The sequence below is a fragment of the Melanotaenia boesemani genome, chromosome 6 (genome assembly GCF_017639745.1).
Source record: "Melanotaenia boesemani isolate fMelBoe1 chromosome 6, fMelBoe1.pri, whole genome shotgun sequence".
Classification (NCBI taxonomy): domain Eukaryota; kingdom Metazoa; phylum Chordata; class Actinopteri; order Atheriniformes; family Melanotaeniidae; genus Melanotaenia; species Melanotaenia boesemani.
The window spans coordinates 17026044-17039202 of NC_055687.1; the positions used below are offsets into that span (position 1 = coordinate 17026044).

Here is a 13159-nt window from a genome sequence, read left to right on the forward strand (position 1 = left end):
GTGAAATGTCCTTAAAGTGCTTGATTTCATACAAAAATTCAAACATATTACTAAAATCCGTAAAATCTAACAGCACCATTTGCTGAAAAAATGCCTATTGATTACAGTACTGTTAAGACAAGTACAATAAAACATTTAATTTCCTACAAATTAAACTGACTGCATTTCTGTTCTGTACAATTATCCATTATCTTTCAAACAGAATTTTTCTCATTGTGCCAAAATCTTGAATTGTGATCTTTAGTATGATCAGCAGTACAAAGTTGTTTTACTTTTGAATGACTGATTGTTGTATTTTCTTTATTGCTTAAAATAGCCAGGGTATATACATACATTTGTAAAACACATAAATATTGAAAATAGGTTCTAAAATATAATAAATCTGGGGTGGTGGGTGAAAGATGATGAGCTATATTGTCTACATTGTATTACAATTCCAACTCTGTGACTTTTATTTGTCATTATTTATTTATTTATTTCAAACTGTACAGAAATAACTTAATTAAGGCCTCAAATCCAAGGTGTAATATTTGGACACAAAGCTCTGAGTAAATGTAAGACTATATCAAATTTCATGCAGCAAAGTATTGCTCACTATAACATAAATCAGTTGTGCAAAGAATTAGCAACGGAAAAATAGGAGTAAATGTATATTTTACTAGGCGACTGTAGCATTTTATTCTCATCCAGTATTTTAACCGGAAACTTGACGTTTATCAACTTCCTGTGTCACGGGGTACCTAAGAGACGGAGCAAAAAAAGCGGGCATACCGAAACCTTATTGTTTTCTGAGCCTTGAAACTTCTGAAATCGTAAATATTTGACACATAAAGCCGAACAATTGCACCTTGCGGTCCTGTGACCCTGTGGGATTTGTAATTAGCTCGAAGAAGACTCTCATTCATTCGGTATTCGTATTCGCAACCTAGCTAGGGTAGCTAAGAAGTACCCACAGTGGTGTGTGGAGCAGCGGGCCTATTCTTCTGGACTTTGCTACAAGCTAGTTAGCTAAAATTAGCAAGCTAGCCTATACGAACACGTTTTTCTTTCTCAGTGATTCTGTCCATTACGTTGTGAATGAGTAGTACGCCTCTAATGTGTGTGCTAGTTATTAACTTTTAGTAAGTCTGCTGTCAAATAGGTTCCTAACTAAGCAAACTTGCCAGATTTACACCTGTGAAGCATTTGCATTTAAAAGTGTTGTTCACTTTGTTGCTAGCTTAAGCTAGCCTCCGCCAACTGAACAACGCAGTCCCTGCGAGCGTAGCAGGCTTCAATCCAGAGATGTCGGACTTCGACGAATTCGAAAGACAGCTATCAGAAAACCACCAAGGTAAACAAGTCATTAATTGGAAACACTTTTGTTTATACTAATTTTGATTGCCGCCACCAGTTTAACACACATTGGATAGGTCTATTTACTGGGTCACTGAGGTTCACAGTTAGCCCACAGTCGCTAAACCCTTTGAGGTGCGATGTAGGACTGGTGATAGATGTGCTTAAATTACGTCGTAAGTAGCCAATTCGGTTTACAAAATAAATAAATAAGCAAATAATAAAATAAAAATTAAAACAAAAGACGGCAATTCTCTTAAAAACTGATACGGTCTATAATGTTATTATTTCTAGCAGCCCTAGCATATAGTTGTAGTGTCATGTACAAGTTGCTAGATCTCATTGGACAATCAACCAACCACGCCTATGGAAACACGATCAAAACAAGTAAATTGACCAACAAGAGAATAAGGGGATAAATAATAAATAAATCAGCTAAAATGGTAAACGACACCTTCCAGCTACAAAGACGTTTGATTCTTTTCCCCTATTTTCATTCAGTTGCCTTTTTATTAGAAACACTGGCCTTTTCTTGAACTATACAAATATATTTTTGTTGCAATAACATTTGAATTTTGTTAAAACTAATTTAGAGAGCTCTAGGTTAAACATTGCTCTCTTCTTTGAGATTGATGTTTATTGTACTTTTTTGGTTTGATGGCTTCATTTTTTATGAATTTAATCTACTAATTTATTCAACATTTTATTTGACACTGAGTATTTTAACTTCTGTTATTACAGATTTTTTAATTACCTCAAAAGTCACACCTAACCAGCGGATAAAGGGGAAAAATAAAGAGAAAAACTTTGGCCATCTCAATTAACTTAGCTGCTATTCAAGAGAGCAGCACTGCATTTCTCTGGTGCTGATTTGTTAAACAAGATCTTCTTGATGTGTGTAACAATTTTAAATTTAATACAATACTTTAAAATACCCCTCATTTTAAATTGAATTTGGTCTTTTTTAAATCTGTATACTTTCAGCAATTTTGCCCCTGGTGTTATTAGAAAAAAAAAATGATTGTGATTTAGCATGCCACTGACAGTCTTTGGTGTTTGAGGGAAGGGGAGATATGTAGTTAGTATTGCAGTGGAGGGATTTTTCTAGTTGTATTTAAAGAATACTGTTGCACTTTAACTGAAGGCTAAAACAACATGTTTTTTTTGCCTTTTAAAGTAATAAATTGACTTACTGGCATTTATTCAGGTTCCTATAACTGTTAAGCTGTGGTGATATAGTTGCGTTGGATAATGCAATCCATAATGTTATTGGTATTTCCACCTGAGAAAAGTTATTTTGAATAGCTAATTGTCTCCTTAGCTAGTTTTGTGTTCTGTTTTTATGACACTTGTATAAGTTTACAAGCACACTATTCCTACAGCAGAAAGGGACAAAGAGAACCGCCATCACCGCCGGTCCTCATCCCGCAGCCGTAGCAGAGAGAGGAAAAGGAGGAGCAGGGACAGGGATAGACGCAGCAGGGACCGCCGTGGAGACAGCAAGGAGCGGAGACACCGACGCAGGTTAGTACTTATGTGCAACAACACCTGGACCAACAAGGTATTGAACTTCTGTCACCTTATCAGCTGTCCATCTATACTAGTGGATTTAATCACTGCGCTGGTCAAATGTAAAGCGTAATAATGAAAAACATGAAATCACAAACAATACATTGGACTAACCTCAGCTATATCTTAAATGGTGCAGCTTGTTGTTCCATGCTGCACACATCAACAGGTTATCTCATGTCTGAAATTAGTGTTTAATTACACAGATGCAAATAATTATGCATTCTTTTTTTTTCCTGCACAAAAGAACACTAAAATCCCTTTTTTATATACAAAAGTGCAATATCTCTAATTCCAAGCTCTTTAAAATATCAGTTTTTGAAACTTGCAATTGAAAGTGATATTGATACATAATAAAGGTTTTCTAAGTGTTTTTATTTCCTTTTTCTTATTTTAAAGTAATTTAGATCTTTTTTAGAACATGTTGGCACTTGCAAAGTATGACAATTACAGTCTGGTCATGAGCTATGATTTGATAAAACCTCTTGGTTAAGTTATCGAAGATGACTAAAGACCAAAACAGCTATACAATTGGATGGTTTTTTTTTATATCTCTAAATATCTGTCTTTTTGATCATTGTTGTTGAAATCTGTAAGACATTACTGAATCTAGTATCAAAAGTCATACACACTTTACATAAGACCACAGAACTTGTCAACTTATTACTTTTGTAATTATGACTTCTGGCATTTAGGCATTGTTTCTGCTCTCTGAGGCATGCATGTAAAACATGTTAATTGTGGTTATGTGACGTGAGCAATAGACCTTACTCTTCCCCTCACTAGCAGCTTTGTTACTGAGGACATAATCTCTACTCCCAATGCATTATCAGTAGTTCACAAATGTAATTGCACGTCAGCTGTGAGGTTTACTGAATAATTAAATGTTAGAGCAGGTTGTGAAATTTACTGTAGGGAGATGGGAATGCTGCTTGCAACTACAAATATAGGTCTTATGCTTTCTCCCAACTGGAGGGTTTCTCTGATCTATATAAAGTCATTTAACTCATTGGCACTTTCCCTTCTCTTTCAGCAGTTATCTCTTTGCATGTGTTTAAATTGGTACACTTTCAGCTGCTTTTAATTGTTTTTGTTTTGTTTGTTCTGACAATTGGATTTGTATTTATCTGCTGTAATGCGCCTTGGAAATAGTTTATTGTAAATGGTGTGTATTCTTACAAAAATACCACTGAGCTAGACTAGCAAAGAAAAGCCCTCTTCATAATCTTGAGCTTGTAGATGAAGCATTAGCTGTGTTGTCTCTTTTGTTGCTACAGTAACAGGAGACAACTTGTCTTCAACCTAATTTATCACCACTTATAGCTCATTGCCATAGTATCCATAACCACAGCCAAGCTACCCCTCGATACTGAGAGCCACTGACCCTGTGAGCTCTTTCTGTCGCTGTGTACAAAACACAGGCATTTCAGATAGTTCGAAGTTTTCTTGCATGAAAAACCAATGAACATGCTCGACACTTAAGGCGGATTTATACTCGCGCAGCGTCTGCGTCATCGCCATGGGTGCTGCTTAGCTCTGCGGAGGCCCTACGCGCACCTTTTCCAGACCTGATGTGCACCCCTGCTACGCAGACGGTTACACGGAAGTACTCCCTTATGATTGGTCAATTTGGGATTACGAGTTTTCCGGATTTCTGGATCTTCTCGCTGATTTTGTGTAGTAACCGCCATTTTAAGAAAAACAACACCCAATGTATCAAGTTGATGAGAGGCTGATTGAATTATTTCTTAATTTTCTTCCACAAGCTAATAAAGAAACTGAACCGCACTAGTTTTGGTTCATACCATTGCTGTTTTAAAACAGAAAATAAGTACCGGAACTGAAATGAACCATCAATAGAACTCCGATCTGGTAAGTTTACCAGCTGATATCTCCCCTGCTGCCACCTTCAGATTAGGAGGAGAAACTGCAACAGGACACGATAACGACGCTTACCCCCTACACTTGAGTACGAAAGCACACTCACCAGCGTCAGCTATGTTGTAACCGACTGCACACAGACGCTGTGCGAGTATAAATCCGCCTTTAGACCTACCTGCACATTTAAGCTAACGCCAATCGAACCTGTCACTCTACATTACCAAAAGATGCTGCAACAGAGCATGCAAACCGACCATGCTCTCCAGGATGGATGTCAGTCTGTCCTGCAACTTTTGTGTGCTATTCCTTCTTTCCACACCACTTTTAGTGATGGTTGAATATTATTAGATTATCACTGTGAATGTGTGCAGGATTATTCTTTAAAATGGTGCACCGTACCATCAGCCCCACACTGAAATGCAAACTTTGTAAAAATAAAGTGTGCTGTATTCGCTGAGCGTGTATTAAGTTAGGTTACTGTTCTTGCAGTGAAAATGTTGGTTGATGTGATTTATTTGAGAGAAATGTGAAACCTCTTCCAATGTCATTTCAGCTCACCATCCAGCTACCCCCAGGACAAAGCTGGAAGGTAATACAGCAAACTAACACAAAGCTGGTTTGTTCGACACTGCAAACAAACTGCGATTTAGTGATTCTACTTAGGGTTTACTTATCTTTCAAATTACTGTATGGGAGTTTCTATTCTCCTTTTCTCTTTAACATCAGTTGTACAATGTTTTGATGGATGCAGCTTACATAAGTTACTGTATTTTGTTGTATATTTCTGAAAACACTGCCCAGCATCTGTTCTTGTATTTCTTGTTGCGTTCATGGGACATGTTTGTGGCACACGGTTTGTTTTATTTCACTCTCCTTCAATTTCTCAAGCAGCCGTTCTCCCCACCGCGAGAAGAAGAAGAAGGTGAAGAAGTACTGGGATGTCCCTCCACCTGGTTTTGAACACATCACTCCCATGCAGTACAAAGCCATGCAGGGTAACTCATTTATTGACTTGATCCATTTATGATAATTTTTCATAGTTTCAGTAATACATTTCATTTAGATATTTCTGACCTGCTTAGTGTGTCTGTAATGTACCATATGATGGTGCAGTAGGCTAGACAGGAAATGTATATTTAATTTTATTTCTTGATTTTTATACATTTGCTTTCTGTGTCTTTGCTGTTCAGCGGCAGGCCAGATCCCAGCCACAGCCCTCTTACCAACCATGACTCCAGACGGCCTGGCTGTTACTCCCACCCCGGTACCAGTAGTGGGCAGTCAGATGACCCGGCAAGCCCGCCGGCTTTATGTGGGAAACATCCCCTTTGGTATAACAGAGGTCAGTTACTGAACACTTTTGAGTAATTGTTTTTGTTTAGCATATTTTTTTGTAACAGCTTGAAGATAAACTTTTTCTCCATCTTATCCCTTTCTTCTCTGTAGGAATCAATGATGGACTTCTTTAATGCTCAGATGCGTTTGGGTGGTCTTACTCAGGCACCTGGAAATCCTGTTCTTGCAGTACAGATCAACCAGGATAAGAATTTTGCCTTCCTTGAGGTTAGATGACATAATTTGCTATCTGTATATATATTCATGAATCCGTGTTTTTGTATTTAACCATTTCTAACCATTTCTGTGTCTGTGCAGTTCCGTTCAGTGGATGAAACGACACAGGCAATGGCCTTTGATGGCATCATCTTTCAAGGCCAGAGTCTTAAAATCCGTCGTCCACACGATTACCAACCACTGCCTGGCATGAGCGAGAACCCCAGTGTCTATGTGCCTGGTACACAGCCATATAATGGTTTTTAACCCTAAGTACTTGTGGCACAATTCAGAAGAAATCACAAAAGTATTTGAACATGCTCTGTGTGCCAGTTTTTTGATGTGTCCTACTTTTATGTTTGTGTATTGTGTAGGTGTGGTGTCAACAGTGGTGCCAGACTCTGCTCACAAGCTCTTCATTGGTGGTTTGCCCAACTACCTGAATGATGACCAGGTCAGTATTTCTGCCTCCTAACTGGGGTACAGCTCATGTACCACTTGGATCTTGTACTTTTATGTTAAATCATACTCCTCTTTATAAAAATGTTCACTCTTTAAATTTTTAAATTGTCACCTGTTCAAATGCACACAGAGCAATTAGAGAAAATAGATTTTAGTGTCCTTTTTTATGCTTTCTGTGTCAACAGTGGAAAGTGAAAGCTGTGCTGAAACAATGACGAAAATGTTTTTAAATAGGCAGGAAATGTTGAAAATAACCCATCTCTGTGACTCTTGTTATTTATTTATTCTTTTTTTTTCTACTTTTAGGTGAAGGAGCTGCTGACGTCCTTCGGCCCTCTGAAGGCCTTTAACCTGGTGAAAGACAGTGCCACAGGCTTATCTAAAGGATACGCCTTTTGTGAATATGTTGACGTCAACTTAAACGATCAGGTAACAGATCCCATCACGGAAAAATGTGCATTAATGGTACAAGTTTTCAGATGGACAGATTTGAATCTTAATGCTGAATTTTTCTTTTCTTTAGGCTATTGCTGGACTGAATGGCATGCAGCTTGGAGACAAGAAGCTCTTGGTGCAGAGAGCTAGTGTGGGATCCAAGAATGCCACTCTGGTAAGTGGCCAGCAGCTGGACAGATGACAACAGTATGGTGGGAGGCTGGATGCACTTTTAGAGTTTCTGTAATGAACAACGCCAACTTGCTGATTGGGTTTATTTCTGCATTGCATCTGTTTCTTCTCAGCTGATCACACTGATGCTGAGAGCTGCTTCGATCTCTTATCAGTAATTGTTTATTTCTCACTCTAAATGAGTAGTATAGGACAGTCTTATATGATTGTATATGAATAACAGAAGCCTGGCTGAACTTGGCTTTGTAATTCACTGCAAGCACAAACTGCCTGCAAGTTTGACTTCTCATACATTTGTGTGAATGACTTGTGTTATCTCAGTTTGCCAGCGTAAAGGTCTGTTACTCATGTACATATCTAACTGTCCATGTGAGAAACCCTCCTGCTGCATCTCCTTACGGGCCTCAGGACAAATAAAACACACTTGAACACTGCATATATGACATCCAAGTGTTGGCTAGGATGTACAATCTATGCCTGTGCAAAAAGACAGCTCATCACTGCAGACGTGGGATTCTCATATAGATCCAAACCATTTACAAGTCCCATTTTCAAATACCAGTCCCTGGCTTTGCTTGCCATTTTTTCTTGATGAATGTTTTTCTCACAATTTCTTTCCATAATAATTGTTTACATTAGACTCACTTAAGTTATTTGTCCGCTGCTGAAGCTTGTTAGCATAGCTACTGAGATGACCGATAACCAGTCTGCAGTCTGCCATGACGTTACTTAATCTCCATCAAAAGGGTTGCTTCATACTTTTAGTAACATCTAATGTAAAATGCTAAATTATCTAGACTTTAGTGGTTTGAGTGTAGGCGACCACTCTAGAAATTTCTTAGTTTTTGGAGTCCCTGCCCATATATAACACATTGTTTTCAATAATAGCTTCTCTACCGAATATTGTCAAAGTAACACATCCTATCATAAATGCAATCAAGTTGTGATGTCAAATAAAACATCTTCCCCTTAGTAATCTCTGTGCCTCTTGTTACAGACGAGTATAAACCAGACCCCAGTGACGCTGCAGGTACCAGGTCTGAACAGCTCCGTGACTCAGATGGGTGGTCTGCCAACTGAGGTACTGTGTCTGATGAACATGGTGGCCCCTGAAGAGCTCTTGGATGACGAAGAATATGAAGAGATTGTGGAAGATGTCAGGGATGAGTGCAGCAAGTATGGCCAGGTGAAGAGCATTGAGATACCTCGCCCTGTGGATGGCCTGGAAATTCCTGGAACTGGCAAGGTAAGCAGTTTACCAATTTGGATTTCTCTTAATGCACAGTATATGCTATGATGAACAGTGCCACAGTCTACAATACAATAATAATCATTTTTAATATTCAACTACTCCACAGATCTTTGTGGAGTTCACTTCAGTTTTTGATGCCCAGAAGGCCATGCAGGGGCTGACAGGAAGGAAGTTTGCCAACAGGGTGGTGGTGACCAAATACTGCGATCCAGACGCTTACCACCGCCGGGACTTCTGGTAGAGGGGTGGGCATGAAGAAAGGAGGGAAGGGAGGGTGGGAAGGGGTCTATTGTGTACTGCCTGTTTCCAAATCAGCCCCTGACTTAATTTGGTGGGATAACATTCAGGTAGCTCTGAGAATATCAATCATTTCACAAATTCCTTTGGCGATATCCAGTTTATTATTTGAGATCTACGTGATTATGTCCCACAGTTAAAACAGATATTTGTGATTTGACAAAAAGGAGAATGGATAGGGTTTATATTAAAATACATAACAGGGGGTCTAGGTTTGGGTGCTAGTTGTGTAGCGGGTGGGGAGGGAAGATTTTTGAAAAATGTGTGTAATGAGGTCAGGGTGGGGTCAACAATTTTTTTTATACTTTGAGAGACAGGGATGTCATTTTGGTGTGGGAGGGGGGGTTGGTGTCACACTTTAAGGTTTGTATTTAAGTGGAGGTAGCCTGTTTTAAGAACTTTAGAAAGGAGCTGCAGTGGGGAACGTACTGGATGATTATCATTGATGGTTAAAACAGGAGTGTGTGTGTGTGAAAGGGAGATGTGGGGATGATGGAGCAGAAGATGAAGGGCATTTTACTTTGATGTAATGTAGATACACAGTAGCTGTAACATCCACCTCAGTTTTGTCATCTTTATTTTTTCGGGCTTGATCATATTCTCATATTCCTTCATTTAACTGAGACTGCTGCCCCCCCCCCCCTCCTCTAGCACGGTTGTTGCCTGATTGGACTCTGAATGTCAACTGTAATTGTTCTGATACTGTGTGTAGCTTCACTGAAATCACCTTGTATTCAAGCTGCAAAATAACACGAACTGCAGAAGCATTTTCAATTATTCTTTTTTCTGTAACTTTTGTCCATGTTTTTATTAGTAGCCCTTTCTGATTTTTTTTAAATAGTCTCAACAGTTCAGCCCTGATTCAGTACAACAGGAGATAAAAGTAAGATTATTAGAGGAACATAGATTCATAATCAATGAGGGTGTATCTTTTCCTTACCAACAAGCCTTAATGTTACAACATGTCAATTTGCCTGGGAAAAAGAATTTGGCTTGCCCCTCTTTCAATGATGTCTGTATGTTCGTACGTGTCACTATCTTGTACTTCAGCCAGCTCTAATTTTTCCTTGTTCCCCTTTAGATCTGGGATGTAAGATGTGTTGAATCCTGTTTTCTTGTGCAACATCTCACCTCTTTGACAAGACCAAATAAACATGTGATTAATACTCACGGCTCATGTTGTACTACAGAATCAAACTAAAACAACTTGATCTATTTTTACCCAACTTGCAGCAAAACTTGTTGGGAAAAAAAAAAAGAAAATTGGGCTTTGTAGAGACAAATTAACCTAATTTAACCACGCAGTATTTTGCATTTCACAACTTCATGCTTCTGTTACTGTTGAGGGGTTTTCAGTAAATCTGAGGTGTTATTTTTTGTCAAGATGTTACAAACTGTCCTTATATGTGAAGACAAAATCTGCAATTGCCATCTCCCCAATCTTCTTCCCTTTATTTTCTGAGGACCACACGTTCACACTGTACAGGCTTGAGACTGTGCTTTCATTTGATTCTTGGGGTTGTTTAAACAGTGCTGAAGAGCGTTTCAGTAATAACACTTTTTGAAATACTTTCTGAAAATCTGCTCTTTCTGTCTGTCATTAAATTTTTTTCTGGAAAACAATGTGATTTCTTAAATGATTTAAACCTAAAAGCCACATTTAGTTCATAAAAGCAGAGGCAGTCTTTCATTTGTCCAATTTGTTTTCAGATGTTGATTAAAAACTGAATTTACATGATGGCTTTTGTTCCTTTGTGCTTCCTTCTTTATGCACCACCCACAACTACTTACCACACTGTAGCAAAGTTAATTATGGACGTGGACCAGAGGCATGTCCAGTCCGCTCCTGTCGATGGTTAAATTTATCAAACCCTGTAGTTAATAGTAATGCCCAAATGATGGTGCTATTTCACAGTCACATTAGAAACCATTAGTGCTTACATAATGCTGCATACCTCTTATCCAGTTTGTTCTTTAGATTTAAAACCAAATTGGACGAATGAAATTAAAATTTATTTTATTCTGCATTTAGGCCTGGAAATGTTTGGATTCTTCACTAAGCTAAAATAAAGTTTCAGTTTAGCATAAATGAGTAAAATGACCTGTTATGTTTAACATTGTTGTCATCAAGTTAGTTCAGAAACATTTGGAACTATTTATTTTAGCTACCAAAACATTTCTAAGTCGCATTTAAATACGGACTTGGAGGGTTTTTACATCTAAGTTGGAGAAAGAATTTAGGAATAATGGAGCCTTTTTTTTTTTTTTGTTTTCTTATCTAAATGGCAGGTGAGCATAATTGTAAAGAAGTTATGTAATACCTTTGAGGATATCGCTGCCTTAAGTTCATGGGTCATACTCTTAATTCCGAGAATTTCGCATTTTTACCTTTTGGATCATATCCATCTGGACTGTAAAGCGGCATCAAAATCAGTGTTGCATTTGGCTGAATCTGGACACACAGACAGTATTCCTACATTTCATTTCAGGATTCATTCAGCAGCTTGTATCTTGTATCACATCCTCAAATAAACTTTACTGACCCATAACAACTGGAACTCATGGGAGCTCATACCATCACACAATCTTCACAATTGTGTGCATTTTCAAAAAACACTTCCTTCCTGTGATTATAGTAAGAGTTCATCTCTGCCCAGACTGCTGTTCCAGAGCTGTATTGGCTCTTTAAGATGCTTTTTCTCAATCAAATTTAGTTTTTCTTTTCTTTAATAATATTTAATATTCTTTAATTTATTGTATTTTTTATCAGATTTGACTTCGTGGACTTGGATAATATTACATGCTTCACCCAGCTGGCTTTGTTAAGAGGATGTTAATTAGCATGGAAAAGATCCTGAATTCATCTGTTTGTTTTGTTGCAATTTAAGCATGGACCCCCCCCAAAAAAAGCTTTTTTCCTTGTCTTCATTGGAAAACACCACAAGGTTAAGTGAATATTAAACAACTAAGGGATTAGGAAAAGACTCAACTGCAATTACAATCTGACCACAAACTAAACTGATGCAAGTCAGTATAGTTGAAACTTAAAAATAAAAATACTCCAGAAGATGCTATAGAGACGTCATCCAATGCAGTCTTTCTATGTTGTTCCAGGGAGGCTACATCACATTCAGTTTATTTATTTTTTTTATAAATATTTGTAGTACAAAACAGAAGTAAAAAAAGCACAAATGTGAAACATAATGTCACAGGTGACATGCAATCTCGCTCCTCTCCGCGTATTTGTCTACATGAATCACTTTTAATATCACCTGATATGCTCTTAGTTGCTTTGAGAATTGCGGCCGTGAGGAAAATTGGGATGGAATTATCTTCTTCCTATGCAGAAGGAGAGTATAATGAAAACAGTGAAGCTACTAGTATTTTGAGAATAAAACAGCTCTTATTGTGGCTCAGGATACTTCTGAGTCATTTAATTAAGAACCTTCCTAAGTGACTTTTTGACTGGAATTTCTGTTGTATCTTCACAGCAACAGCTTCTGAATGCAAACGCTCCTCTCGGAATCAAATTCAGATGTTTTTTTTATTCTTTTCTGTTGAAATATAACAAAAGAATAGGCCTACACTTTAAAACGTTCCTGCAGTGTAGATGCAAAAGTGTTATGTAAAGTCTGCATTTTGAGCCAAGATTCATCAATATTTCCTTGTTTTATGTCTATGTGTATTTATATCCAGACTCAAGTGAATTATGTCCATAAGAGATATAGTTTTATTGGCTCTGTTTCAACCTGCAAATTCCCAAATTTGTTTTGTCATTCCAGTCCATGCAGTGGCATATATTCTTATATAATTTAAGCTGAGGTAATCATCTCTCCATACTCCAGCACATACGTAAATATTGTTAAGTAGTTATTTAAAAAAAAAAAACATCAAAACGACATTGACCTATTCAACAGGGAGTGGATGTAAACCAGTTAGTAAAGCAGCAATGCTCTGACATGCAATAATGGCCTGTGTTCTATACCACCCCTCTCCATCTGCATCGCTGCACTCCACTGCACTAAACTCAGCAGCAGAGCCTGTGATGCAACACTGCCCTGCTGTTCCCTGGGGACAGAATGCTTTCATGCAGCTGAAACCATATACACCAGAGCAAACATGTAAAACTGGCCCTGCCTCTCTTAAAGATCAGGAAACTAGCTGTCCATCATGAGAGCTGTGATG

The 13159-nt window shown here is 38.0% G+C and overlaps 1 protein-coding gene across 9 annotated transcripts; it reads left to right on the forward strand.

Annotated features, from left to right (window-relative positions):
• Window positions 1-716: 716 nt before the first annotated feature.
• Window positions 717-10709, forward strand: u2af2a (U2 small nuclear RNA auxiliary factor 2a). 9 transcript variants are annotated; one of them, XM_041987400.1, is made up of 13 exons: window positions 717-1121; window positions 1220-1333; window positions 2718-2859; window positions 5339-5374; window positions 5674-5780; window positions 5976-6127; window positions 6232-6348; window positions 6439-6595; window positions 6711-6790; window positions 7105-7227; window positions 7322-7408; window positions 8423-8671; window positions 8784-10709. In XM_041987400.1, exons 2-13 carry the CDS (start codon window positions 1285-1287, stop codon window positions 8916-8918), a joined length of 1434 nt encoding a protein of 477 aa, XP_041843334.1. In that variant the 5' UTR covers window positions 717-1121; window positions 1220-1284; the 3' UTR covers window positions 8919-10709. The 9 variants fall into 9 exon arrangements, with proteins under 9 accessions (XP_041843334.1, XP_041843335.1, XP_041843332.1 ...); XM_041987401.1 differs by having other exon boundaries at window positions 717-812; XM_041987398.1 differs by having other exon boundaries at window positions 717-1333.
• The last annotated feature ends 2450 nt before the right edge of the window (window positions 10710-13159 follow it).